The following is a 25,102-nucleotide window of genomic DNA, read 5'->3' as shown; positions in this document are numbered from 1 at the left end:
GTTGGGGACTTCGTGGGGGCAGAGATGGAGAAGAACCGTGAGGTATCCAGAGGGCATCGAGGGGTCGTGGGTGTCCTGGGACCGACTGTGAGGGACCAGCAACGTAGAAGTCCGACACATCTCGGCCGACCTGCTGAGCTCCAAAACATCTCGATCTCCTTCCGGTAAACCAGCTCATCTACACCTCACACTGCTGTTTTCAGCTAATTAAAAACAACACACTGGCTAAACAAGCTGCCATTCAGTCAGCATGGACTGTCAGTCTGTTCTTCATAAGGCTCTGGTTGTACTGGTAGCACAACATTAGCACTTCCGGAACGAGTTTTCAGCTTAAAAGCGTCTTCTACAACTAAGACAAGTTTACTAAAACAAACTAATAAAGTTTAAATATAAAATTAATAAAAAATATATTCAGCCTTGGTAATAGTAATTGCTCTTTGGAAAAAACAATACATTTTAATGTGTAACTATAACAAATTTAAAACAATATTACCAGATAAATGAAAAAAAATGATGAGCAACACACAATCAAAGTGAAACAGACAGCAATAAAAATGTGAGTTGTAGTTAGAATGATAAAAGTTGAGACTTTGGTAAATGTCTGTGTTGAAGCTTAAGTATATATCTAAGCAGGATTTGTTGTAAAGTTTACTTTATACTTTTTACACTATATTTATAGTCCTCTGTTATTGTATAAATTATACAATACATTATATAGGTTTAAAAATATTTATTTCCATCGCCATGACCAGATTTCCCTGCTAGAGGGCCCTGAAGTGGCAAAAACGGTGTGCTGGAATACTACCTGGTGCCTGGTTCGCTGTGTGGAAATTTCAACAGAAATGAATTAATTTAGAATCTTGCAACATGTAAACACCACACAGAAATAAAAGACTCAAATTTAGACTTTGACACAGTGATTGTCTTTTCGACAGGACATCAAGATTATAAATCATAGCAGAACTCACCTCATGTCATCTGATTTTGTGTTTTGTAGTGCATATCTCCGAATAAATAAATACATCTAAGTTGAATTTACACAAATCATTTGGCAAAATTTCCCCCACATTAAGCCTGGACCTTTTTGGGGCCCTGTTTTCTGGGGCCGCAGGGCAGTTGCCCGCGTCATCCAGTTGGTATTGCAGTCTTTTGCTGACACTACACATGGCAAGCACTGAGGAGAGCTCTCATTTGTATCCCTTTTAGATGGAATAATTGGCCAAAATACCAACAGCCTCTCCCTCAGATTTTTGTGTTCCTTTATGTTCACGGAAAATATTTTACTTCCTGTCTTAGTCCGAGACAATTTAATTATCTTGACAAGCCGGATGTATAATCTTGTATAAATTTAGCACCGCCCCTCTTTAAGTCTTGTCCAATCAGTAGAACTATGTGACCGCCGTCGCAGGTGACGTCGTTCTTTCCGCAAAGGCTGTAGGGAACTTCAGTCTTGAAGCATTTCATTCCTCGCGTCCAAAGTTGTAGTCCTACTGGGACATATTTAAACCTTGATGTGTCAAAATGTGGATTTAACTCTACTTGTTATTGAATTAATTGGTTATTTCGTAAATCGCTTTGGTTTGAAGATCATTTCAACAGAAAGAAGGAGAAACAAAGGCAAAACTATATTCATATTTTCATAAATTTTATTCATTTTAACAAAACAATCTTAATTACAAACCATCCCACACAGCTTCAATCAACCATCAACTGGATTTCCAGTACTTCATTTATAAAAAAAGTATCATTCTCCATTGCTACATACTGTCAGATTCACTGAAAAAAACCCACAAATATATTAATATCAAAATGTTATAAAAAAGTTACAACGTAATTAGGATTATTACCTTTGTAACTATGTACATCCTCAGTTATTATCATATTGCAGAATCAAACACCACAAGGCGGCAGCATTGTGTTAGTAGTGAACAATAACCATGTAGAGGGTATTCTAGGGTTTACTAAATTGTAAAGGGCATTATAGGAATTTATGGTTGAAGTTAGTAGTTTAAACCTCAATGTTTTTTTAATTTTTTTTAACATGCCCTGGTAGAAAGTCAAGGTTCATGGTGCAAAGCTCTTTGGTCGGATCATCATCCTGACAGTTTTAAAAGACTGTCTCTCATTGGTGGGGTAATACTCTGTAGATATGTTATGCCACGTCCCCCAGAAAATCCCATCCCGGACTCCCTTGTAGCTCCCAACATAGTATCTCCCGTTGAGATTTGCAGCCATGCAGGAATCAAACCACCAGCCGGAGCTGTAGTAGGCCCCACAGTTTCCGGATGGATAGCGGTCGTGGTCTCTGTCCGGTGTGGTGAACGCCCTGTTGTTGTGATCATAACTTTTGCTGAAGCGGAGAGCATCACCTGCAGTACCCGAGTACCCGCCTACCGTCAGTCTGTAGCGCATCCTTTCGCTTGCCACCCTGAACTGCTCGTACTCTGCATAGTCCATCACACTGCCAAAGTCCTCCAGCTCCACCCGCAGCAGCATGTCCCTGTCCCGGGTCAGCAGGTGGATCATGTTGTTGCCCAGCCAAAACTCCCCTCCATCCAGCTCCCCGAAGCCTGATCGGTACTCGGCCCAGGTCCGGTTAAAACTCACGCTGCCGTCCTGTCTGCGTTGCAGGAGCGTCCACCCTCCTGCATCCAGCTCCATGTCACACAGGACCGGGAAGCTTCTACTGCGGAGGTCAGGGGTCACCAGGTACACTCCACTTTTTGTGCCCCCTCTGAGTAGGTGGTCGGAGCAGTCTCTCGGCATGGTAACTGCAGATAAAGAAAGTAGAAAGAAATTACAAAGGATTATGAACAGTTTTTTCTCAAAATCTTCCTAAATACATCTTGCCGTCCTTCGTTTAGAAAGTGATCTAACAAATGTCCTGGTTCCACTCATTTATTGCAGATTTATTGCTATCCTGAAATGTATTGAGTGAGGTCATGAGGGCAACAGGTCAGGTCAGGCTACGTTTCCACCATAAAAAGATTGAATGTTTTCAAAGAATTTCAAAGTGGACCTCCAAAGTATATAAACAGACATGATTTAAACCCATGGGGTTTTTTTAGCGATAAAAGTAGGGGCAGATTTTTAAATGGGTAAAAATAACACCAGTATTTTCCAAGTGATTGTTTGATACAGTAAACACAAATATAACACAAATTTACAGTATGTTTACTGAGATGAGCAAGTAATTTAATTGTAGTGTTCATATGCAGCATAAGAATTCAAGTGTTAAACTGAAATATCCATTAGATTGATTTCATGCCAAATTACTCACTTGCTCTAAACCATGCTCCACTGAAGGATGTTATAAAGCTGTAGGTCTACACATAGCTGTGGTTTCATTGTTAATCACGACACCCACGCAGTCACACACATTTTGCACACATATGTAAAATCCTCCTTTAGCCATGATGTGTGGTACAATATCTGATCTCAGGCATATATTTATGTGTGGTTCTTTAGTGCTTACTGTGTGGTCCTCTTTCTTAAGATCCGTTCAGCTCATGGCATATCAATTTGCTGAGTGAGTAATACAATTATAAGCTTCTAAATACTATCTAAACTGCAGTATACTCTCAGACAAATTATTGTGACGTAATGTCAACAAAACTCAATATATTTTTATAAGGCTGGCTGTAAATTTCAGAGAATTTAATTGTGAAGTTGCATCTGCCTCTTCTCCTCTCTCTTTGTTAATACATTCTGTGACTGAAAAAGTAACGATTACAGTATTGGTGCTGCTATACATGCTAATTGTGTGCAAGCTTTGTCAATAACAACCATAATCCCTACATAAAGTTACCTATACGTTATGTGGAAATTCATGGTAGAGCATGCATACAAAAACAAAACTTGATCAAACGCTTCAATAGCGTTAATAATATATCTTGCCTTTAGATGGTTTAAGTGTTGATTGTTTGCTGTCAGGCCTGCTGCCTCGTTGGTTGTCCTCTGGGTGGTCTTTTGGAAGCCTATCCGGTGGTCTTCCATTTGGACTGTTATTGAAGAAAGCATCCACCTGGTTGATTTTAACACGCAGCTCATGTGCACTGGGAGTGGAAGACTCAGCAGCTGGGGTCTCAGGGCCAGAGGTGGCAGGGGTTGTTGACCTGAGGTCAGGGCTGATTGTGGAGGTAGTTTGGGCACTGGGGGTAAGGACTGGAATCTTCATTTTGTCTGGGTCTTCAAATTTACTAGGTGCTATTTCCTCCACATTGTGAAGTATCGTAGCTTGTAAGATGGAGTCAGTATTGGAAGCTTGACTTGGCTTTGTGGATCCTGGACTGGTGCTAGGGATAACACTCGGGAGGATCCCACGGATGATTTTGTTTGGTCTTGTTGTCATTGGGATCGATGGTGGTCGACCGGCTGTTTGTGGCCTCAGATCAGACGTAGTCCTGCTGTTTGAGGTCTTTGGACCCAGAGTGGTAGTTTTCATCATGCTGGGACTCAACTCTGCATCCCCTGGGGAATGACTGACTTCAGCAGTCCTTGTTACAGAGCCAGGTGCAGGTGGCATGTCAGTTTGAGAGTTTTGGATGTCATCTGAAGTAGTCCTGCTGATTTGAGGAGGACTTAAATCTGTTTTGGTCTTTGGACTTGGCTTTAGTTGCACTGCAGTTTTTGGCCTTTGGACAGGTGTTGCTCCTGGCCTGACTGTAGCCCTGGTTGGTGGCCTGCGCCTGGGTGGAGGCCTCGGTTTGGATGTTTTGTTGGATTCTGCTTTAGGAATTTCATCAGGCACATATTTGGGCTTAAGATCAGGCATTTGGTCAGGCCGAGGTGATCCAAGCCCTTGATTGGTTTCTGGTGTTTGTTCAGGTTTAAGCTTTGCCTTTGGTTTAGTCTTTTGGTCTGTTCGAAGCTCTGGATGTTTTTGGTTAAGTTTAGGCTTTTGGTTTATTTTAGGTATTTTTTGGCTGGGTTTAGGCTTTTGATCAGGAGGTTTGACAAGGGCACGATTAGGTGTAAGCTTTTGTCCAGGGGTTGAGTCTTTGAAAGATTTAGGATCAGGCAAAGGATTTTCATCCGAATTTTCCATTGATTCAGTTTTAGGCTTTTGGTTAGACTTTGGAGTGGTGCTAGTTTTTTCTCTTCTTTCGGGCTTTTGAACAGATGTGAAATATTGGTTTATTGTTGACCTTTGATCAGGTTGAGTTTTTTCTTCAGTTTTCGTTTTTTTGGGAGGTTTTTCTGTTTGGTCACGCTTGTCGGTTTTGAGAGGATGAACTGGCTTTTTCTTAGGTTTTGAGTTTTTATTAATTTTGGAGATTTCAACAGATTCAGGCTGTCGGTCAGTTTGAGGGTCAGAGCCCGTTGCGTTAACAGTTTGAGGTCCTTGATGAGATGTGGTGCTCTGAACAGGAGGCATAGGCTTTTGATGAGATTTTGGCTTTTGAATAAGTAACTGGCTTTGATCAGTTGTATGTTCTTGGTCATGTTTAGGTGTTGAATTGTTTTTCAGATCTTGATCAGTTGGTAAATGATCAGGTAGAGGTTTATGTTCAGGTTTTGGAATCTGGACTCGTTTAGGATCTTTGCCAGGTTTCAATTTTTGGTTAGAAGGTTTCTGCTTTTGGTCATGTTTAGTTTTTTTGTCAGGCAATGAGGCTCGGTCAAGTTTACGCTCATTCTTAGAATTTTTAAGCTTTTGGTCTGCTTCAGACATAATTACGGGTTTAAGCTTGTCACCCGGCTTTGGTCCTCGGCCTGGTAGAAGATTCACACCAGTATTAGTGTTTGAACTGCTGTTCTTTTTAGTCGTCCATTGGCTGCGATCTGCAACTCCTGGAAATGTAGTTGTGTATAAACTCTGACAAGGAGTCTTGGTGTTGGTTGTTGTTGCTGTAGTTGAGCTAACCCGACCCTGGAAGCCCGCCCCAGGTCTTGTACTGGTTGTAGAGGTGAATCTTGAAATGGCACTGGTTATCTGTAGTCCAGGACCACCCAGTGTGTTTATTGTGGCTGTTGTTGTTGGCCTAGTTGTGGTCCTAAAGCCTTCCTTTGAAACACGGCTTGGGTGCTCAGAAATGCCAGCTGCTCCTGGGCCTGTGCTTTGGGTTGGTAGTCCGTCAACAACTTTTGTCATTCTTTGATTGACATCTGTGATCAAATTTGAAGTAGAGCTGGACAAAGGAGGAGGTGGAAAAGATGATGTAAAGGTTATCGCTTTGTTTGAGTCTATGGAGTCAGGCCTCGGAGCTAAACTAATGATAGAGTGAAGAGTCGGGCTGATTGAAACAAAGCCTGTCCTCTCAGTTGCCTTGCTGGATGCTAATTCTCCATCACTGTCTCTCTGTACACTCTGGACCGTTTTTTCCCCTTCTGTTTTGATCTCCGTTCCTATCTCCCCGTCCTCCACCTCCCCCACCTTAATAGTCTTTTCTGCACGCCCAATGCTTTCAGTCTGTTTTGGTTTCTCATTATTTCGCTCCACTTTTATTCTCTTTTCCATTTCCTTTTTCCTATCCTCCCCGTCCTGCTCTTTCTGCTTATTTGTATTCTTATCATGGCCCTCAGACATCTTTATTCCATCAGTGCCCCTGTCTTCTTCAGTTTGGGTCTTTTTCTCTGTTTCCGTTCTTTCATCTCGCCATATGTGATGGTCACTTTCTTCAGTTTTCTCCTTATTTTTTACATTAATTGTATTTTTCCTCTTTTTTCCATTCTCCACTGTATCATCTGGATCTCCCTTTGAATTCCATTTTCCATCTTTGTCTTTGTTTCTGTCCGTCTCCCGGTTATTTTTTTCAACAACCATTTTTCTGACAATATCCACTATTCTCTCATTTCCAGCAGAGGTTGGCACCTTTGCCTGCCCCAGTTTGTCCTTTCCTTTTGCCCCCTCTGTCTTAGTTTTTCCATCTTTTCCTGCCACTTCTCTTAGGGGGTTTTCTCTCTCAGTTTCTTTTACGACCCCTTTATCACTCTCTTTCTCTGCTTCCCATATCTTTCTCCCTTTCTCTTCCAATATTGTTCTTTTTTTTGAGTCAGTGTCACTATTTCCTGCTATAGTTTTTTCCGCTTTAACATTGTCTGTCCCACACTCCTGGCTGAAATCTTTTGGCCTGTCAGAATTTCTCTCATTCAGCCAGTTCATGTCATCCTTTTTTCTATCTGTTCCCTCATTCAGCTTTACACGCTCTCCTTCTCTTTGCCCTCCACATTCTCTCACAGTTTGGCTTACTGTACAATCTGCACACATCTTCCTCAGTTGGTCCACATTGTCCTTCAGCTTCTGCAAATCCTTTACAATCTTCTCCAGCTCTCTGAGCTGCTTTGGCAAATGGAGAGTCAGTGGCGGCAGACTGAATTGGTATGGGCACATGCTCTCATCCTGCCCCTGTCTGCACGTCCCCTCAGGTCTCAGAGTTGCAGCACAAGGTCCAAATCCATGATCCCCCAGGAGTTCTCCTTCATCAGAGTCTGCTGTGGTTGCAGACAGGCTCAAGAGGGCCAGCAGTGTCCCGCATATACACAGTGCTGGTAAACTCATCGCGTCCTGAGAGTAAAGAGTGAAAGGATAAGAGGGAGAGAGTGTAAAAAAGACCCACCTCAGTTTGAGACAGTGACAGTGAGAGGAGGAGGTAAGGTGGGAGGGAGAAGAGGAGGGAGGGGGAACTGATTGAGCTGTTCAGTGGAAAGTGAGTCTGAGAGAGAAACAAGGAGGGAGAAGCTTTGAGAGGGAAACAGCTGAAAAAAAACAACAGTGAGAGGAGGATTGTGTGGATGTACTCCTCAGTAGATGGTCTCAGTGAGATAATGGATGGTAAGCATGAAACATTAGGAAGTGGTAAATTATTTGTTTTTTATGATATAAGCAGAATTAGCCTTTAACAGTTGTATGTCAGTCACAATATAGAATCAACTGTGAAAGCTAGTGTCTTATTGTAATCCTATAATCACATTCCATTGTATTTTCACTGTAACCACATCACTTAATGAAGACCATTTGTAATGCATTCTCACTCCATGATGCACTGATATTGTAAGTGCATCTTGGCAATGAATATGCATGTGTGTCACAGTTGCTTTGGCAGACGCTTCCCAAGCTTCCTGTCAGGTCCACAAACATGTGAGGGACAGATGCGACAGGTCAATAAATGCATCTCAAGCTAAATATTAGCTGCCGGGCCAGAGCCAAGAGTTTGTTACTCAGATTTGTAGAGACATATTTGATTTTACTGTAAGCTGCATGGTTTAGTTGAGCTTCTGAATAATGAAAGTCAGGAATGTCAGATTTATCCAAGAAGGTCATTTGATTCAAATGTAATGCCAGGGGAGAGAAATATCTCATGTGCTATTGACTTTATTCTGACAGTACTAATCCTCAACAAGTGTTGAGAATTGGTGAGGCAATCTCTGGGTAGAGAGACTCAACTCGCTGTGTGCAGACTGTCTGTTCATCCAAGATTTTGATTCTTTGCTAATTCATTGTGTCTACATACAGTCAGAAAAAATAAAGAGAGAAAACACAGTCACATGAACTAAATGAGGCATCTGCTTGGCAGGGAGTTTAGATAATGAGGCTTTAGTTTCTCAGACTCAGGGTGTAAATGTCAGTCCTACCACAGGATAGGAGATATGAGTGATCGTATGCCATGCCAGTGTTTGATGTTTCAGAAATGTCTCCATTTTTAATACTTATTAGTCCACTTAAATTGTCTTATTTTTAGACTGTGATAAAACGTGACCCGTGTACATTCTTGTTCTTCGTCTCTTTCATTGGCCGGTTGCTCTGACTGCACTAAGCTGGAGAGATTTCTCAGATGTCCTTTGATAATGACAAAGGAAACCATTTGTTTAGCGAGAGGATGAGGTTAGAGATGAAAAACGAGTAAAGGTGGAAGAAAACTCAATAAAGAACAGCCATGACCTGCAAGTTGCGTCTGGAGAAATGGCACTCTGAATGGGCATAACAACTTAAAATGCAACAGTTTGAGAGTCAAAGAAAAGGATTCAATCATTTCAATTTTTTAACCTGGAGAAGATGCTGTATGTTTCAACCAGACAATATAGAGGCCTTGTAATCTGTGCATATAAACTTTGTAACCAGCTATCAAAGCATACTATATGACTTTACATTGAAATTCTTTCTATGCAGCTATAAGCTCATTTGACATTGCAAATTAATGGCAGGATAAAAGCCAAGAAGAAGTGTCCTTTCACCTTTCACAGTCACTTCAGTACTTCAACACTTACACTGGGAAATAGTGTGAGAGAAATGTTTACACTCTCGGGAGACTTCTGTCTGAACACAAGGCTGTATTGATTTATTATCATAGAGCCACATCTTTTACAGCCCAGCCAAGCATAAATCTCAGACAGTCGTTGCTTATCCACAACAAACTAACAATAATGATTAATGCAGTTGATTGAGGCTAGGAGAGTCAATTATTTTGATAGTTGCCAATCTAAATTAATCCATTTTGTTCTGCGGAGTACTGCTAGGAATTCTATTATTCCCAATAATACCCTCACTACTGGCTTTACCCATTTATGGACAGCAGTTTTTTTCTCCTATGGGTGCCCTCTTGGGATAAAGTGTTTTTGAATTCCCCCAGTGAGCTGGCTTGGCCCACTCTCGGTCCTGGATCGTGTAAACACTGTGCTTTTTTCCATGCAGACTAGAACAAACATCTGACCATCAGTCCAGTTTAGCTGCCTGGGCTTCCTGGCAGACCACTTCATCTCCCTCCACTTTGGGCAGAGGAGCCAGTGTCGTCGGTCATGTCTGTTATGTGCATAAGTGTCCCATTTCCAACTGAACTGGAGTGAACCCAATGACTGTCGTAGTGCAGTGCCAGTCCCTTATAATACCACACTTAATCTGCCTGCTTGAAGGTAAAACCAACCTGGTCAATATTATTCTACTGACTCACTGTTTGCATGCCAAGAACAAATAAACATATATTAATTTGGCAAAAAAGTTATGTCATACAACACCTGCCTTAATCCTGTAGATCAGTGTGTATCAGTTTGAAATTAAACACCTCGACTCTTTGATACTCCCTGTGTCACACACTCACACACACACACACACACACACACACACACACACACACACACACACACACACACGCACACACACACAGACGGACACATGAATTGTCCATGGCCAATATCTTAATTCTTTCAGTAACTGATACAGTATTTTGCCATATGTGAGAATATTTTTCATCTATCAATTGACCAACAGAAATTCTTAAAAATGAAACAACCAAAGTGTCTCTCACATCTGGGCTGGATTTTGTACAGCTAGCCAACACCAGATAACGTCAGGTCAATTTGTCTCTAATCCAAAAGCCTGCACTTCATTTATTCAAAATGTATATTAAAGAATCTTTGTCTAGATGAAGGATATGGAAAGCGTGGTAACGTGGGAATGAGTTATTATCTTCTGCCCAAGGGAAGTTGACTCTGAGATGAAAGTTGATGTATTTGTGACCCTGGCATGCACGAGAAGTGCATTTTAGTTTAATTGTCATGAACTTTTTATATAGTCAGTTTCCATAAAGGCATTAGCTTTAAGCTGTTTGCTTTTTCATCATATCCTATCCTGATGTTCAGACTGAATGGATGTATGCTGCATTCTGTGTATTTCACAGCTGTGATTAATAGAAACCATGCATAATACAGTGTACATGTAAATGCACAAAAATGTGTGACTGAGTTAATTGTTTGTTTCTTTTTCTCTCTACCAATTCTACATCAATATGTAAAGGAGATTTTAGGCTGGTAAAAGCATTTACATTGGATTGACAATTCTTTTTAGAATTCTGAAGGTCAAGGTGGAGGAAGGTATTCAGATAGTATTACCACATTGTAAAAAGTACGTCAGATATGTACTTAAATAAATGCACTTTCCACCACGTCTGAAGGTGCTTGGTTTATTCTGTCTGCACTGCCTTTTGTACCTTAAAATAACCTTTACTTTATTATTCTGCAAACTGTGTCGTCTTCTCTATGGTAACTGTTTAAGTGTCAGAGCTGAGTGTAACATTCACCCGACGAACAATTTGGGTCAAAAGAAATAAACAAATCTCATTTTAGAGTAAGCTAATGTCAGCGCTGATGAACACTGTGTACACAATCTCTTTGGCAGATTAAGACTTCTACTTTAGTGGCAACAGATACGAACAAGAGAAGCATATGAATAGATGTGGACTGAGAGAGAAGACCATTTGACTGAACGGTTGAGAGAAATGTAATTTTCCACTTCTTTGCAGGATTTGTTTCTCTTTTCTGCCATAATAAAAAGGTAACTTTCATTCAATATAAGTATGTTTAGGAATTGTATTGAAGTGTTAATCACAAAATGTTGACTTTAAATGAATAATAGTAGTCAGATCTTGGATGTAGTAAAAGTAGTGACCACGTCTTGTGCAACAGAAATTGGTATGTTTTCAATTGACCCCTCCCAACATTTGTGAATGTTTTTTACAGAAGCTGTAATAACACAGCCGTGAAGGTCAATAGATGTGATGATTTTCAGAGCTGATAAAACCGCCCCACATTGAATTTTCATCATTATACTGCCACCTAGTGACATTTTAAAGAAATATCTCAGAATACAAATTCATTCTATTTCAACTACTTTAGACTTAGACTTTAAAACATATACTATATATGCTTTCTTGTAACATATTGAAATTTGACACTATTATCTCAAAAACACTGTGCACCAATGTTATAAATATCTAAACTAGTTTAATGAGGATTTGTGATTTGAAGACACTTTTTTTAAAAGCTCATCAGAAAAGTATAAACATATGCAAACATTTTTGTAATGTACTAGTTAGTTACTTTAGTGATCAATACCAATATATGCATCTCCAAATTAGGTTTATATGTTTAGGCTTATAAAAAAATAGTGTAGAACATGGTGAACTTAAAAAAACCTACTGAGGCAACTGATACATTTGTTGTAAAATTATGAAATACTTCATATTCATATTTTTGTTTATGGCAGAAAAATATAACCATTAATTTGGTGCAACAGTGTATCCATCACACACACAATTATCCCACAATCAAGGAAGTTTCTTCTTTGATCCATATTTTCCTTTTCATTTCTGTTTTGTCATACAGTATGTTGTAGGCTACAGATTGTAAAGCCCTCTTTGGCCTATTTTAAGTTATTTATTATTTAGTTATTTAGGAGCAGCAGGGAATACAAATCTTAAGTCTAATGCTCCCTCCTAAATAAATATGTATATAAAAAAAGAATATAAAGCAAGTATTAGGCAGATTGACAGTCTAAACATAAGAGTACCAATAAAACTAACTATAAAATAAAGTAAAACAATAAAAAGAGCTAATGTGAGAGTCAGAGACATGGCAGCCAACCTCAGCGCAATCTTACTCAATCTCATAAAGTAATCTTACTTTATGAATATTCCCAATAACCGAAAAACGTATTAATGAAACTAGAGGTTTCATTTGAATGACTTTACATCCGTGTACATATTTTTTATTTTGAATTGTATAACATTTCCATGTTTTTTTCACTATATTTGATAACTGAGACTGATTGTCCAGCCCAGACAGAGCTAGACTGACAGAACTGGGAACATGAAAGCCGTCTTGTGTCAGTAGACCTCCTCTGTCCTCTGGTGATGGTGCAGCAGCTCTACAGTGAGCGGTACAGTACTGTTTGTTGTCCTGCAGGCTGTACGTGCGTCGTCACGTAGCCCGTAAGCCCCGCCCCCGGCCTGGGCTCTCACGCACCAGTTACGTCTGACCGTAAAAAATAGAAACTTCCAAGATGGCCGAGGCCGTGGACTCCATGCATTTCGCAGCAAACAGCAAAACAAATTCCCCTAAACCCCTGATAGCTAAACGACCGCCGGAGAGTCGACCGCAGTCTTCCAGCGACATTTACCCACCGCCCCCTAAGAAGGTCCGGGTGGAGGAGAAGGGCCTGAAGCACAGGAAACTGAACGGAGAGGTGTGCGCAGGGGAAAAACACAACGGGAAGCAGAGTTGTGGGAGCCCAGCGAAATGGAGTTTCGGCCCGGCCAAGGCGAGCCACTCCACCGCCATCGCGGTCCCAGCTACTCCCGCTCGGAAAATCTTCAAAATCAGCAACTTCCTCGCGTCGCCTCTCAAAGCGAAAAAGGCGAAAGAGAAACGGCACAAGGAGAAGGAGAAAGGCAACGAAGCGCAGCGGAGCTCCGCCGCTGGTGTGGAGAGAGTGAGCCCAGCTAGCTGCCATACAAAGACCGAGAACGGCGACATGAAAATGCTTCAGAGAGGTAGGGCAACACAGACAGCCTGCTCACTACTCTGTCAAACCACTTCATGGGCAAATTAAAAACTCTGCGTGAACAATACTGCAATGAAATGATTCAGTGAATGATTACATAATGTCCCCTACCACAGGCCCCAGTATTTATTAGGCCCAGATGGTGATTTATACACGTGGAAATGTTTGCTCGTCTGTTATGTTGCTCAGCATGGATGTTTAGCAACAGTTCACCTCACTCCGTCTCCTCTTCTGCTCCTCTCAGATCACCACGTGAAGGAGAAGGACCGAGAGAAGAAGAAGGAAAAGAGTAAAGAGTGGAAGAATCACATGTTGACACCTGTAACGTTACACGACTTTGCAAGAGAAAACGGAGAAGTGATGTCTCCACAGAAAGGTAGGAATGACATGTGACGTTGATCAGCTGGGATGAAAAGCATTTTTTTCATTATTTGGGGATAACTTTGAATTAAATGAGTCCTTTTAAAGATGTTAATGTTAGAGCTTTGGCTGAGGCCCTTTGCTCAAGTCATCTCTGATTGTAGAAAATTAGTCCAATATGATTAAATATCCAATTTATAAGAATATATCAGAAATTTGAATGAAATGTTGATTTTAAGAGGGAAAATTGGCATGAACTGATAGTTCATGCTAATAACAAAAAACTAACCATACATTACAGTTACACTAACATAACCCAAAGTTGTTCAAGTTCACATCTAATCTCAAGTATATAAAATAGATACCTCACATGATGCTCAACATTGTACTAACTATATACATGTCTTATCCACCATTGCAGAGTCTAAGGAGAAGCCCAAATCTGGGTCTGAAGACGACCTCCTGCTGAAGAAACTCAAGAAGAAGAAGAAAAAGAAGCACAAAGATGGAGAGCGAGTGAAGGAGAGGCACAGCCGACCCAAAATGTACCATCGCTCCTGCCAGACAGTGTGTTCAGGAGTGTCTCTGGGTCCGCCCGAGTTCCTCAGTCGAATTAATGGGAACAATAGCATTAACAGCAGCAGTCTACTCCACACCTCCGCAGCACCACAACAACAACACCACCACCACCAGCAGGACCCTCCTGTTACTGGCGGTATTTCTGCCTCCATCTCCTCCATGGTCAGGGAAAGACTCGGCTATAGCTCCCCACTCCACTGCACCCCAGCCCCGGGCCTGTCGGGTCTGGAGTTTGGTCGTCTGATCCACATCGAGCAGCAGGCCAACGGAGGGGCGTCCGTGGCGCACGCCTACACCGAGCAGCTCTCCGGTCTGTCTCCGGCTGAGATGCAGCGGTTCGCCCAGGAGTTTGTGACCCTGTCGTTCAGCGAGGACGAGGCCCAGGCCGCGTGTTTTGTGATGGGAATCATCCACGGAGCGGCATCCTACCTCCCAGACTTCCTGGACTACTTCTCCTACAAGTTCCCCAATGCGCCAGTAAAGATGGAGGTGCTCGGGAAGAAGGACATAGAGACGACAACCATGGTCAACTTCCACTCTCAGGTAAGATGATTGTTCTGTGTGTTATTGATTCTCTCTTCAGCAGACAGCATGATTTGAAAGCTGTCTGTGTGTAAGAGGGTGCTGAACTGTCCACCCTGTGAAGTGTTTCAGTTTGTAGTCTAGAGGTGTGAGCAGCACAGACTCAACTGCTACAAGCTGAAGCAACATGCTAACACTTTTTTTTGTGTGTTTTGAAGTTTTCTGTGTGTCAGTCCTTGTCCGGCCTGTTGATGGACAGAGCTTTTCTCTCTGCCTCCAGTCATCTTAACTGGTTTCAAAGTGTTTCAGCGTCCAGGTTGTTCAGTGGAGCTGTGTGTGTGTGTGTGTGTGTGTGTGTGTGTGTGTGTGTGTGTGTGTGTGTGGTTTCTTGATGGGGATTACGACACCTTCATTTGGAGTGGTGCTTTCAACTCAGCCTCTTAAAAAAAGTTTACTTATATATGAGTTCAAAATAAGTTTTGGTTGAATGCTTCGTAAAGGTAGCAGCAGCTATGTCTGCATTTCGTGGTAACCCTGGTTTGGTTCGTGTTGTCTCTGTTGTTCTCCACCAGTCTCTGGTGATTGTGGGAGATAATCTTGTGTTTCTTTCACTTTGTTGTGTTTTGGTTGTTTAGGAGTTTTCTGATCACTTCCCGAATCCTTTCCTACTGAATAGATTTGAAATTATTCTCATTTCACAAAGTATAACAGAAGTCAAACAAATCAAACCCTAAATCTAATTTATTAATTTGACAAGATAAAAATGGGCAAAGATCAGAAAATAAATCTATTTTCAAATAAATTATTTGATAATAGGTACCATTAACGTCTTTTCAAATGATGTATTAATGATTACTAATACATCTATTATATCTTCGGTTAACTACGGCTACATCCACACTACTAAATTTCCGTTAGCAAAATGATTCCGTCCATACTACAAGCCTGAAAACAAATATCACGTGACTATTCGCGTACACTGGGCATGTGGGTGCTGGTGTAAACAGGAAGCTGATTGGTTGTTTAGTTACATTTTTTATTTTAGTTTTATTTTTCAGACTTAGTTACAGCTTTGCGGGTCTTGCTCTCTCTCACATCAAATTTACTTTAAAATGAACACTTACACATAATGGTTTACTAGATTATGGGTCCATAAATGTGGTCAGCACACGGCTCTCACTCATTTCCTCTCTGTTTTGTTGTTCTCTGTTCTTACACTTTGTGGCTGAAGTCTCTGTCGTACTGGAGAACATTTATGCTTTTGTTCCTTTACAGTTAATGTGTGGACTTCACAATAGTTGTGCAGAACAACATAAGCATCAATAAATAAAAGAAAGTTCTCCGCTTTGTGTCTGTCGTCCTCCTCAAAGCCGCTAACTGTGACTTCAGACGTTCGCTCCGTAGGTCTGATAACGCCGCTGGACACACCGCTCACTAGTCGCTCACTAGTCGCTCCAATAACAGCTGCTTCCGCCGCATGTCGGCAGTAGTAGAACTATAAAATGCAGAATTTAACTTCACAACAGCTGCTAGTAAAGACAACAAGGCCAGTAATGCCTGTAATCAGTTGTCCATGTTGAAATAACCCCTGGTTAAACAAGGCTGTTGTTGTTTTCTTTAAGAAAAGGGTCATGTGATAGGGGCGTGACGAATCAGGGACGGACACGTCATGACTGCAAAGACTCATTCAAGTAGCGAACGCAGGTGTTTACGTCATCGTTTTTTAAAAATTGTGCGTTTACACCCGTCCACTCTAGGTGATAACCCCAGAGTTTTCAAACTTCCCTGTCCTCCGCGTAGTGTGGACGCTCAGTGTAAACGTAGCAAAAGATATGCGTTTTAAAATGGAAACGTAGTAGCGTGGACACAAGTTAGAAATGTAATCACTGAGGCAGCAGTTGGTTGAATTATATTTCTTAAATTAAAAAAAGTGAGAAATAATGTCCAGCCTACACCTTAAACATAGTTTTTATCTCACATCCTTTGAACATGTTTTTAGAAATGAAGAGTTAATTTAGGACAGGAAAACAATCACTGTTTGTTTCATCCTGTTGCTGTTATCAGGAAGAGGAAAAAAAACTTGATAGAACTGTCGGCATAATTTCTTAATTTAGCCATTTTGGCTTTATGACATGGACAGTGTTGAAGCAGCAGCGTTCATCGCCTCTCGAGTTGTGAGTGATTCATGACTGTTTACTCTTCAATCAATAGATCAAGAGAGTTTCTACTCTCACTAAGCCAACATGTGCAAGTAATGGATGTATGATTACATGCATTTATTCCACAGCTTGCCGAAAATACGCACTAATTTAATAATTTTTCTAAAAGTGTTTTGTTCCTACAGGCGATGAGTCACAGACCCCGGGGGCCTTTTCTCACTTTGGGAATCACAGTTTTGGAGTCTTGTGATGCTGCAGCCTGTTTTGACTTTTTTGTTTTTCAATTTTTATTAACTATTTTTATGTTGATCAAAGTCAAGTACACTTGGAGAGAGGATATAGAAAAATGTAATATATCTTTTTTTTTTTTTTTTTTTAAATAAAAGGTAAAAAAAATATTGAATAGTGCTGTGGTGGTCTAGTCAATTATTTTTTAAGTCACCAACACCAGAATAGATGAAATATGGATTGGTTTTAAAATTCTAACTTATGTTCAATTGTGAGAAAAGACTTTCTGTTAAAAGGCCAACACATAACTCCTACTCCCACTGTGTGATGCACACTTAAAACACAGGTCGTCGTTTTGTTTCTGTTCATATTCTATATATTCTTGTTTGTAATTCCCAAATTTGTAACACTGATGTGCCTGTCTTTATAGTTTTGTTCATAGTAACAGTCATATTTGATACAATATAACTGGAGTACACAAGTGGACATATCATTAACATCTTGTGTACTTCCCCGGCACACAATTAGGGCTCAAAAAATCCTAAATTTGAATAAAATGATTCAGTAGATGAAATGAGTTGGTCTTTTTTTATTAAATCAATTGACTTTAATGAATATTACTCGTCAGTTTCGTTAACATAAACGCTTGTAGGTGCAGACTGTGTGTGTGTGTGTGTGTGTGTGTGTGTGTGTGTGTGTGTGTGTGTGTGTGTGTGTGTGTGTGTGTGTGTGTGTGTGTGTGTGTGTGCGCGCGCGCGCGTGCGTGCGTGCGTGCGTGCGTGCGTGCGTGCGTGCGTGCGTGTGTGTGTGTGCGCGCGCATGTGTGTTAGTTAAAGAGATGGTCAGAGGAGGAGAAGGTGGACTGTTTCTGTAAGTTATTAATAACTCACTTGGAGCGATGCTTTATCACCTAAACCCGTGATTGTGTTTCTACTAAACCCGACCTGTGCATCACCACTACTAATTCTACAAATGGTATAATACTCATATTTGTATAACCTAATCTTAATCTGCAACTGTGCAGAAATACGGTGTTTAAACAGAATGAAGACATGCAAAAAAAAATCTAAAAATCATGAATGAATGAAGCTTTGAACTATTGAGTTAATTTGTTATATGTTGCAGAAAGAAGACACTAAAGCATCAAAATGATCAGAGTTGAATTCCCCTTGATTGTGACACATTAAAGGTTCCTAAATTGTTCTGCTTCATTAGAGCTCATTCACAATGTTGAAGTGGACGCTTAAATGTTGACATTTGTTCAGTAAAGTCTTCCCTTAATGTCTGCTGAGGGACTCGTACACCTGAGATCTGAGTTACTCATCAGTCATTCTGGTTGTCTAGATTTGATAGTGGACTCCACAGTGCTTGAACATTTTAGTTGGGTTTCCACAAATGTCTCTGTAAGGCAGTCTTTCATTCCTCAGTAACAATAGCTTACCTTTTTTACTTGTCGTGTGATGACATTTGCCTCTCTTGATGACCTAACTCTTTGTATTTACGGTCCTGTTAACTACCACGCAGAGTGCTTTGTTAAAGGCAGGTGCAGTGGAAAGGTCTCACCAATTATGTTAAGACCACACAGACGGTGCTAGTTTCACAGCTGGCAGTAAAGTACACGTTACCGGTCAGAGTGGGATGTTGTGATACCTGCCGGGCGAGGGTCTAATCTGTGTTCTCTGTGCTCCCTCCTGCAGGTGAAGCGGACGTATTCCCAGGGAACGTACCGTGCCGGGGCCATGCGGCAGGTCAGTCTGGTCGGTGCTGTGGATGAAGAGGTTGGAGACTACTTCCCAGAGTTCATCAACATGTTAGAGGACTCTCCCTTTCTGGAGGTTGGTGTATTTGTTATCGCTGCATGTGTACACACCCCATGAATCTTCTCCCCATGAATGGCGACAACTCATTATTTAACGCAAACTTTCTCCTCCTATGTTTCTGCAGCGGACTCTGCCCTGGGGAACGTTCTCCAGTCTGCGGCTGCAGAGCCCCACTGAGAGCGATGACGGCCCCATAATGTGGGTCAGACCGGGAGAACAGATGATCCCTATGGCAGACATGCCAAAATCACCCTTCAAAAGGAAAAGGTGGGTTGACACATTGAGTCTGTAAATGTGAGCCAGTGCACAGCTGTTGTCGTCTCGCCTGCATCGTTTTCTAAAGAATTTGTTTCAAGTAAAGCTCATGAAGCTAAACAAGTGAAATACTTTCAGCTTATCTTTCAGCTCAACATGCCATGTACAGGTACTTCACCATATCCTGACGGTTGTGAATGAATGAATTTCAGGTCCACCAATGAGATAAAGAACCTGCAGTATCTACCTAGAGCCAGTGAGCCCAGGGAGATGCTGTTTGAGGACCGGACGAGAGCCCACGCTGACCACATCGGTCAGGGGTTTGAGAGGCAAACTACTGCTGCTGTGGGTGTGCTGAAGGCTGTCCGCTGCGGAGAGGAGTGAGTACACAGTGACATCTGTTTACCTTATCACGTACAGCACACACACACACACACACACAGTTTGTATTAAATACCTCAGATTAGTAAACAAGACTTTACATATTGCCTTGTAGCAGTGATGCTCCCGGACGGATCACCAAAGATGTTGTGTGTTTCCACGCTGGAGATTTCCCAGATGTGGTCATGAGGCTGCAGCTGGACCTCCACGAACCTCCGCTGTCTCAGGTGGGTCAGTTATTAATCGTGCCTAGTATGATACAGTGGTATGAATAGGTTTTAGGTTTTTTTTCTGCTTATGAGATCAAGTGTCAAACATAGGCGCATTTAGCCACGAAGGAGATATATTCCTCCCAGGAGACCAAAAACAGAGCTTGGAGGGTGACTATTAGATTTACATTGGCTAGGTAGCAAGAAACCCTAACCCTCTTGGATGTGTAAATATTCTCACTATATCAACTTTATATGGTGACATGTCAAAGTTGTTTACAGTTTGTTGCATTGTCCCCAAGTGTACAAAAAAGTAAAGAAAAGCAGCTTTACGTGCAAAAAAGAAGTCAGTTTCTTTACCTCTGACATGCCACGTTGTCTCTTGGTAATCAACTTAGAGTAGAGGAATTCCTCACTGTAAGCCTGTGCAATACATGATCACACTCAGTATTTATTTTCGTTCCAGCATGAAAGAATTAAAACATTTGCTCATTTTATTGAGGGTTTTCTAAATCGCCTGTGTTCACTGCCTCTACAGTGTGTACAGTGGATCGATGATGCCAAGCTGAACCAGCTGAGGAGGGAGGGGATCCGATACGCCCGAATCCAACTCTACCACGATGATATCTACTTCATTCCCAGAGGAGTTGTCCACCAGTTCAAAACCGTGTCCGCTGTCTGCAGTCTGGCCTGGCACATTAGACTCAAACAGTACCACCAACACGAAGAGAAGGAGGAGGAAGACAAGTGTGCACCTAGAGAAGAAATGCTTCATATCAAAGAAGAAGAGGAGGAGGAGGAGGAGGAGGAAGACGAAGACGACGAGGAGGTTGAGAGGAGGGAGTGTGAGCCTGCTGTACAGATGCTGATGAAGCTGGAGGATGAGGACAACGAGGAAGAGGAAGGGCCGCCCTCACAAACTCCGACACAGATTTTCAAGGAGGAAGAGCAAGAGAGCAGAGCTGAGATAAAGGGGTTGTCAACGACACAGTCTGGGCCTTTCGTCAAGAAGGAGAGAGATGAAGGTGTTCTCACTCACATACTCATGGAGCCTAAAACTGAGGAAGATGAGAAAGAGGAAGGTATGGGAGGGGGAGATGGAGGTGCAGACACATGCCAGACACTGCAGAAGAGCCATGAGGAGGGTGCAATGGACAGTTCGTCCTTAAAGTCACTACAGCAGATTAGGAGGGAGAGTGATATGGAGGAAGAGAGGCAGCAAAAGACAACTGTACCAGGTCAAGGTGTAAAGGAGAAAACTAAAGATAGTATAATGAGCACTTACAACTCGCCACAAATCAAGAAGGAAAAAGAGAAAGGAAAAAGAGAGAGAGATGAAAAGGAGCGGTTTAAAGAGAAGGAGAAGAAGGACAAGGAGAGGAGTAAAGAGAAGGAAAGAGAAAAAAAGGAGAAGGGTAAAGATAGAGATAGAGAGAAGGACCGGGTGAGAGAGCAGGAGAAAGTTAAGGCTGAGGGAGGAAGAGAGGGTGGTACAATAACGCAGATGAGGAAAAAAGAGGACGAGGAGCGGACAAGAGAGGGCAGCAAAGCCTCTCAAACGTCACTGCCTGCACAGAGAGATGAGAAGTGGGCCAAGGAGTGGGACTTAAAGACGCTACCCTACGTCAAGAGAGAGAAGGAGCACGATAAAGACAGGGGAGGTGCACAGGGAGCGTCGTCCTTACAACCAAACAGAGAGGAGGCCCGGGACGCTTGTTTGCATAAACACAAGTCTTCACATGGGAAGAAGGAGAAAAGCGGTCACAGGGAGGGCAACGCATCGAGCGCACAGGGGGTGCAGGCAAAGTCGGGCAGAGAAGACGGCAAAACGGGCATTCCCAAACCTGCAAACATTCAGGTTAAGAAGGATGGAAAGAAGGAGAAAGACGTCATCAGTAAAGAAGAGAGGAAGAAGTCTGCCTCTGGTCCTGCGCCACCAGAACACAAACCACCACGGACACTCATCACCTTTGACCTCTTTAAGCCAATGGAGGCTCACCGAACTCTGGCCCTTTCCTTCACAGACAGTCGGCCTAAGACCCACCACCACAGTGACTCTAGAGGATCTTCCTCTAAGCCCGGATCTGACAATCGGACAGTTGTGCCCTCTAAAGGTCCAAAAGTAAAGGACACGGTGCAGGGGAAAGCTGGCACACCCCTACAGGACACTCGGCCGCAGCAGCACTCGTTAAAACAGCCCCTAAAAACACACACCCCCCAAACACAGAAAGACTTCTTAATATGAATGTCTAGGTGTCTAGTCTTCTTTTTTTACTGTACAACTTACGCTGAGGCTTTTGTTAAAGTATTTGAAAATGCATCCTTCATTCAGACATAAACTGGGCTTTCTAATGTGTAATTGACGTTGTCACAGCCACATTATTCCAGTGTGGTAGTGAAGAAAGGATGCACTCCAAGTATTTTATCAGGGCCTAAGAATGTAAGCTAAGTAGCTCACTTCACGTTTGTTAGCGAATGTATGTAGGCTCTATATAAAATGTTATGTGACCCATGTGTCAGTGCCTGTGCACTACTTGGCTTCGCTCTTAAAGCACCTATTTTAGGTACTGGACTAACCAATCTGAAAACAACCATCCTTACTCCCTGCTATAGGAATACGTTCATACATACGTTGAAATCCTCTTTGCCATGTTGCTTTAGTAGATGAGGTTTGTTGTTAATAGCACTCCAAAACCAGAGCAAGTAGTTGTTTTCAGACTGGAAGTTGGTTGACTCACACAGGGCTGTATATGATACTGTATGTACCAAAACTGTACAGTATAGATGTTATTAGCACCAATGTGAGAAAATGTATACAGAAATTGCATATATTTTTTGTAAGACAAGTTTTATTTTCCATAGAACTTATTTATATCATTTATTGTCTGTTTTTATTTGAAACCAATGTTTGTGAAAATTTTGTTGTAAATACATTTTATTTCCTAAGATAAGACTTGGTAGTGTGATTTATACTCTGATGAGAACCTCTCAATAAATGGTTCAAAAATATTGACTTAGTTTTAATGTCTCTACTGCATTTCATGTTACTAAAGTTCCAGTATTTGTCTTTTTTGGCTACATTAGCGGCTTGGGTCTAGAGATGACAATGTTGGTCCAATACTGAAAACTTGCATCGGTTGTCATGAACTAACAGTTGATATATAGTTAGAGGAAGTTATGGATTTACATTCAAATAGTGTCAGAGGGATAGAAACTACTGACATAACTAATACATGTGCGTACCATCACACATGGAAGTTGTGAGGTTTCTTCGTACGTGATTTCACAAACAGACATAATATGGCTTAGTGGATAATTTCATACTGTTGATACACTTCTAGCTTCAGTGTCTGAGGATCCCACAGTTAAAGGTGAACTGAAGACCAACATTTAGTGTAACTGATTTAGGACAATGGCAGATCATGTGTGTCCATTTGCTTAACTCCACTTCTTAAACTCAGTCTTAACAGGCAGTACAGGTCTCGCTTATGTAAAATAAAACATTTATTATCCTTGTTGAGCCTGAAGGCAATGTGAAGGCTGGAATTATTCTAAAGATGTCAAACTGTACCCCTACCCCACGTCATTAAGTGCAGCCTGCTGTGATTTAACTACTTAAAGCAGACACAGTGCACATTAACAAAGAAACAGCAGTAAATGTGGATCGGACATGTCTGACACCCGGTCCACATCAGAAGGTCAGTATCGGCCTTGATACCAATCCAGTAGATCAGATTGGTGCATCCCAAGGATAAAGTTTTGTCACCTGTGTTGGATTTCAAAAGTCCTTTGGTTCATTCCCTCCTGTAGTGGAAAACACTGTGTCCCAGCTCAACCAGCGCCCCACCCAGCAGCACCCACAGAGGGACACACACCACACTGACCCACATCTCAGTGAGCCTCTCCAGGCGGGAGCAGAGCGTCAGGCAGAAGGCCAGCTTCAGCAGCAGGGCCGTCAGGTACCACAACCTCCTCTTCAGGCTCTGCTCGCCATCGCGGGGGTCAAAGTCAGGCTTGCAGCGCCCCGCCATCTTCACTATCAGCATGAGGATGAGGATGGTGTCAAAGGTCCAGACGGGGAGGAAGATAAGAAACCAGTTCCAGTGGATCTTAGAGTCCAGCTTGAGGACCAGCATGATGAGGAAGATCAGGGCGAAGCTCCACGAGAGGAGCACTCGCTGGACCAGGGACATCTTCATCTACAGAGGACTGGCACAGAGCCAGTCTCACCCACACCCAGAGAGACACAACCACAGTGATCTGAGAACCAAAACACAACACAGCAGACTCAATCTCCTTCTCTGATGGATAACCAGGGGCTAACTTTGGTCACACACCACCGTCCAGCTTCATTTAGCTGTTAACATTACTTAGTGCAGACCTGAAGCTACTGTTTGTTAGCTAACTTATGAAATCCAAATTAATACATTGTTCAAAGAAAGATGTCTTACCAAGTCGACTAGGACAGTCAACCTGTTTGAAGACCGGCTCTTCACCACCGAGACAAATGTCGGCACTTTTAATCATTTACTTTTAAACTCGAAGCAGCTCGATCCCAGCGAGGAGAACAGTGTAGTTAGCTTAGCTGTGAGCTTTGAGCTACTTCAAGCTTTGCTCCGACAGCAGTTGACAGCAATAACGCCAAGGTTTCCGGTCAGTCTTTACAAAACAAAAGCATGAATTTAATCAATTGTATTTTATTTTGATACGTACCTGCAGGTTTCCGGTATCCATTTCTCAAAACAAAGCACGATGTTGTCAGCTGATGTCTTTTATTTTGACGGCTACTTTTGAGGACAGTGAGTTCATGTGAACTCCAGGTCGGCTTACTAGATTTATTTCCCATGGTAATTGAGCTGAAAGGTATGAAAGAAATCTAGTAAGTTGACTTTGAGTTAAATATTTACTATTGCCACTGTCAAGAATTTGTTAAAGCTCAAACTGCGGGGTTTTACATATATATATATATATATACATGCTGGTTATTTTGGGTGATAACAGTATTTTTAGAATTTTTTATATCTAGATTTAAAATATGAGAAAGCATAATTCTTTGTGGTGTCTGGTCAAAGTTTTCTGGGATGACAGAGGTGAGAGGTACATTGGTGGGATTCGGACTCATGACCTCAGTATTTCTAAAATATCCCTCGATTATAGGAAGCTGAATGAAGCTTGACTAAATGCTACATATAAATCCAGCAGCGACTATGGATCCCCTCTAACCAACCACATCAGAAGTCTGTGTTGCTACTCATACACACACACAAAGCAATATCAATCAGGGAAAATATTATATTTATAATAAATGAATTGTTT

At 41.8% G+C, this 25,102-nt stretch overlaps 4 protein-coding genes across 4 annotated transcripts in view; 1 reads left to right on the top strand and 3 right to left on the bottom strand.

The window, feature by feature from the left end:
* The window catches only part of fam185a (family with sequence similarity 185 member A), a 3,043-nt gene extending 2,772 nt beyond the window's left edge, over positions 1–271 (bottom strand). The window contains exon 1 of the mRNA XM_068723108.1: positions 1–271. This exon is cut by the window's left edge and continues 287 nt beyond it. Within this exon, the coding sequence (XP_068579209.1) occupies positions 1–149 (149 nt within the window). The 5' untranslated portion in view covers positions 150–271.
* A 1,423-nt stretch (positions 272–1,694) lies between these two features.
* LOC137881311 (uncharacterized) lies at positions 1,695–7,157 on the bottom strand. The gene is made up of 2 exons (XM_068723203.1): positions 3,898–7,157; positions 1,695–2,771 (listed from the first exon to the last, which is right to left on the bottom strand). Exons 1-2 carry the CDS (start codon positions 7,103–7,105, stop codon positions 2,065–2,067), a joined length of 3,915 nt encoding a protein of 1,304 aa, XP_068579304.1. The 5' UTR covers positions 7,106–7,157; the 3' UTR covers positions 1,695–2,064.
* A 5,615-nt stretch (positions 7,158–12,772) lies between these two features.
* Positions 12,773–22,795, top strand: LOC137881141 (lysine-specific demethylase RSBN1L-like). The gene is made up of 8 exons (XM_068722923.1): positions 12,773–13,262; positions 13,518–13,649; positions 14,055–14,755; positions 18,819–18,956; positions 19,066–19,208; positions 19,409–19,576; positions 19,693–19,804; positions 20,325–22,795. The coding sequence occupies exons 1-8, from the start codon at positions 12,773–12,775 to the stop codon at positions 22,029–22,031; spliced, it is 3,591 nt and encodes a 1,196-aa protein (XP_068579024.1). The 3' UTR covers positions 22,032–22,795.
* Positions 22,651–24,401, bottom strand: LOC137881142 (transmembrane protein 60-like). Its single transcript, XM_068722924.1, has 2 exons — positions 24,238–24,401; positions 22,651–24,046 (listed from the first exon to the last, which is right to left on the bottom strand). Exon 2 carries the CDS (start codon positions 23,983–23,985, stop codon positions 23,581–23,583), a length of 405 nt encoding a protein of 134 aa, XP_068579025.1. The 5' UTR covers positions 23,986–24,046; positions 24,238–24,401; the 3' UTR covers positions 22,651–23,580.
* Between the last annotated feature and the right edge of the window lie 701 nt (positions 24,402–25,102).

The sequence above is a fragment of the Cebidichthys violaceus genome, unplaced genomic scaffold (genome assembly GCF_023349555.1).
Source record: "Cebidichthys violaceus isolate CVI_PGR_0920_01 unplaced genomic scaffold, fCebVio1.0.p SCAF_3, whole genome shotgun sequence".
Lineage (NCBI taxonomy): Eukaryota > Metazoa > Chordata > Actinopteri > Perciformes > Stichaeidae > Cebidichthys > Cebidichthys violaceus.
The sequence above is the reverse complement of the archived record's forward strand: the minus strand, read 5'-3'. Positions and strand labels throughout refer to the sequence as shown.

Excerpts from the sequence above, each read along its gene's own strand:
- LOC137881311 (XM_068723203.1), bottom strand. The coding sequence starts at position 7,105 with ATGAACTGGCTGAATGAGAGAAATTCTGACAGGCCAAAAGATTTCAGC. Across the intron at positions 2,772-3,897 it reads AACACTTAAACCATCTAAAG|TTACCATGCCGAGAGACTGC; the intron begins GCAAGATATATT and ends CTTTATCTGCAG.
- LOC137881141 (XM_068722923.1), top strand. The coding sequence starts at position 12,773 with ATGGCCGAGGCCGTGGACTCCATGCATTTCGCAGCAAACAGCAAAACA. Across the intron at positions 13,263-13,517 it reads CATGAAAATGCTTCAGAGAG|ATCACCACGTGAAGGAGAAG; the intron begins GTAGGGCAACAC and ends TGCTCCTCTCAG. Across the intron at positions 18,957-19,065 it reads AGGACTCTCCCTTTCTGGAG|CGGACTCTGCCCTGGGGAAC; the intron begins GTTGGTGTATTT and ends ATGTTTCTGCAG.
- LOC137881142 (XM_068722924.1), bottom strand. The coding sequence starts at position 23,985 with ATGAAGATGTCCCTGGTCCAGCGAGTGCTCCTCTCGTGGAGCTTCGCC.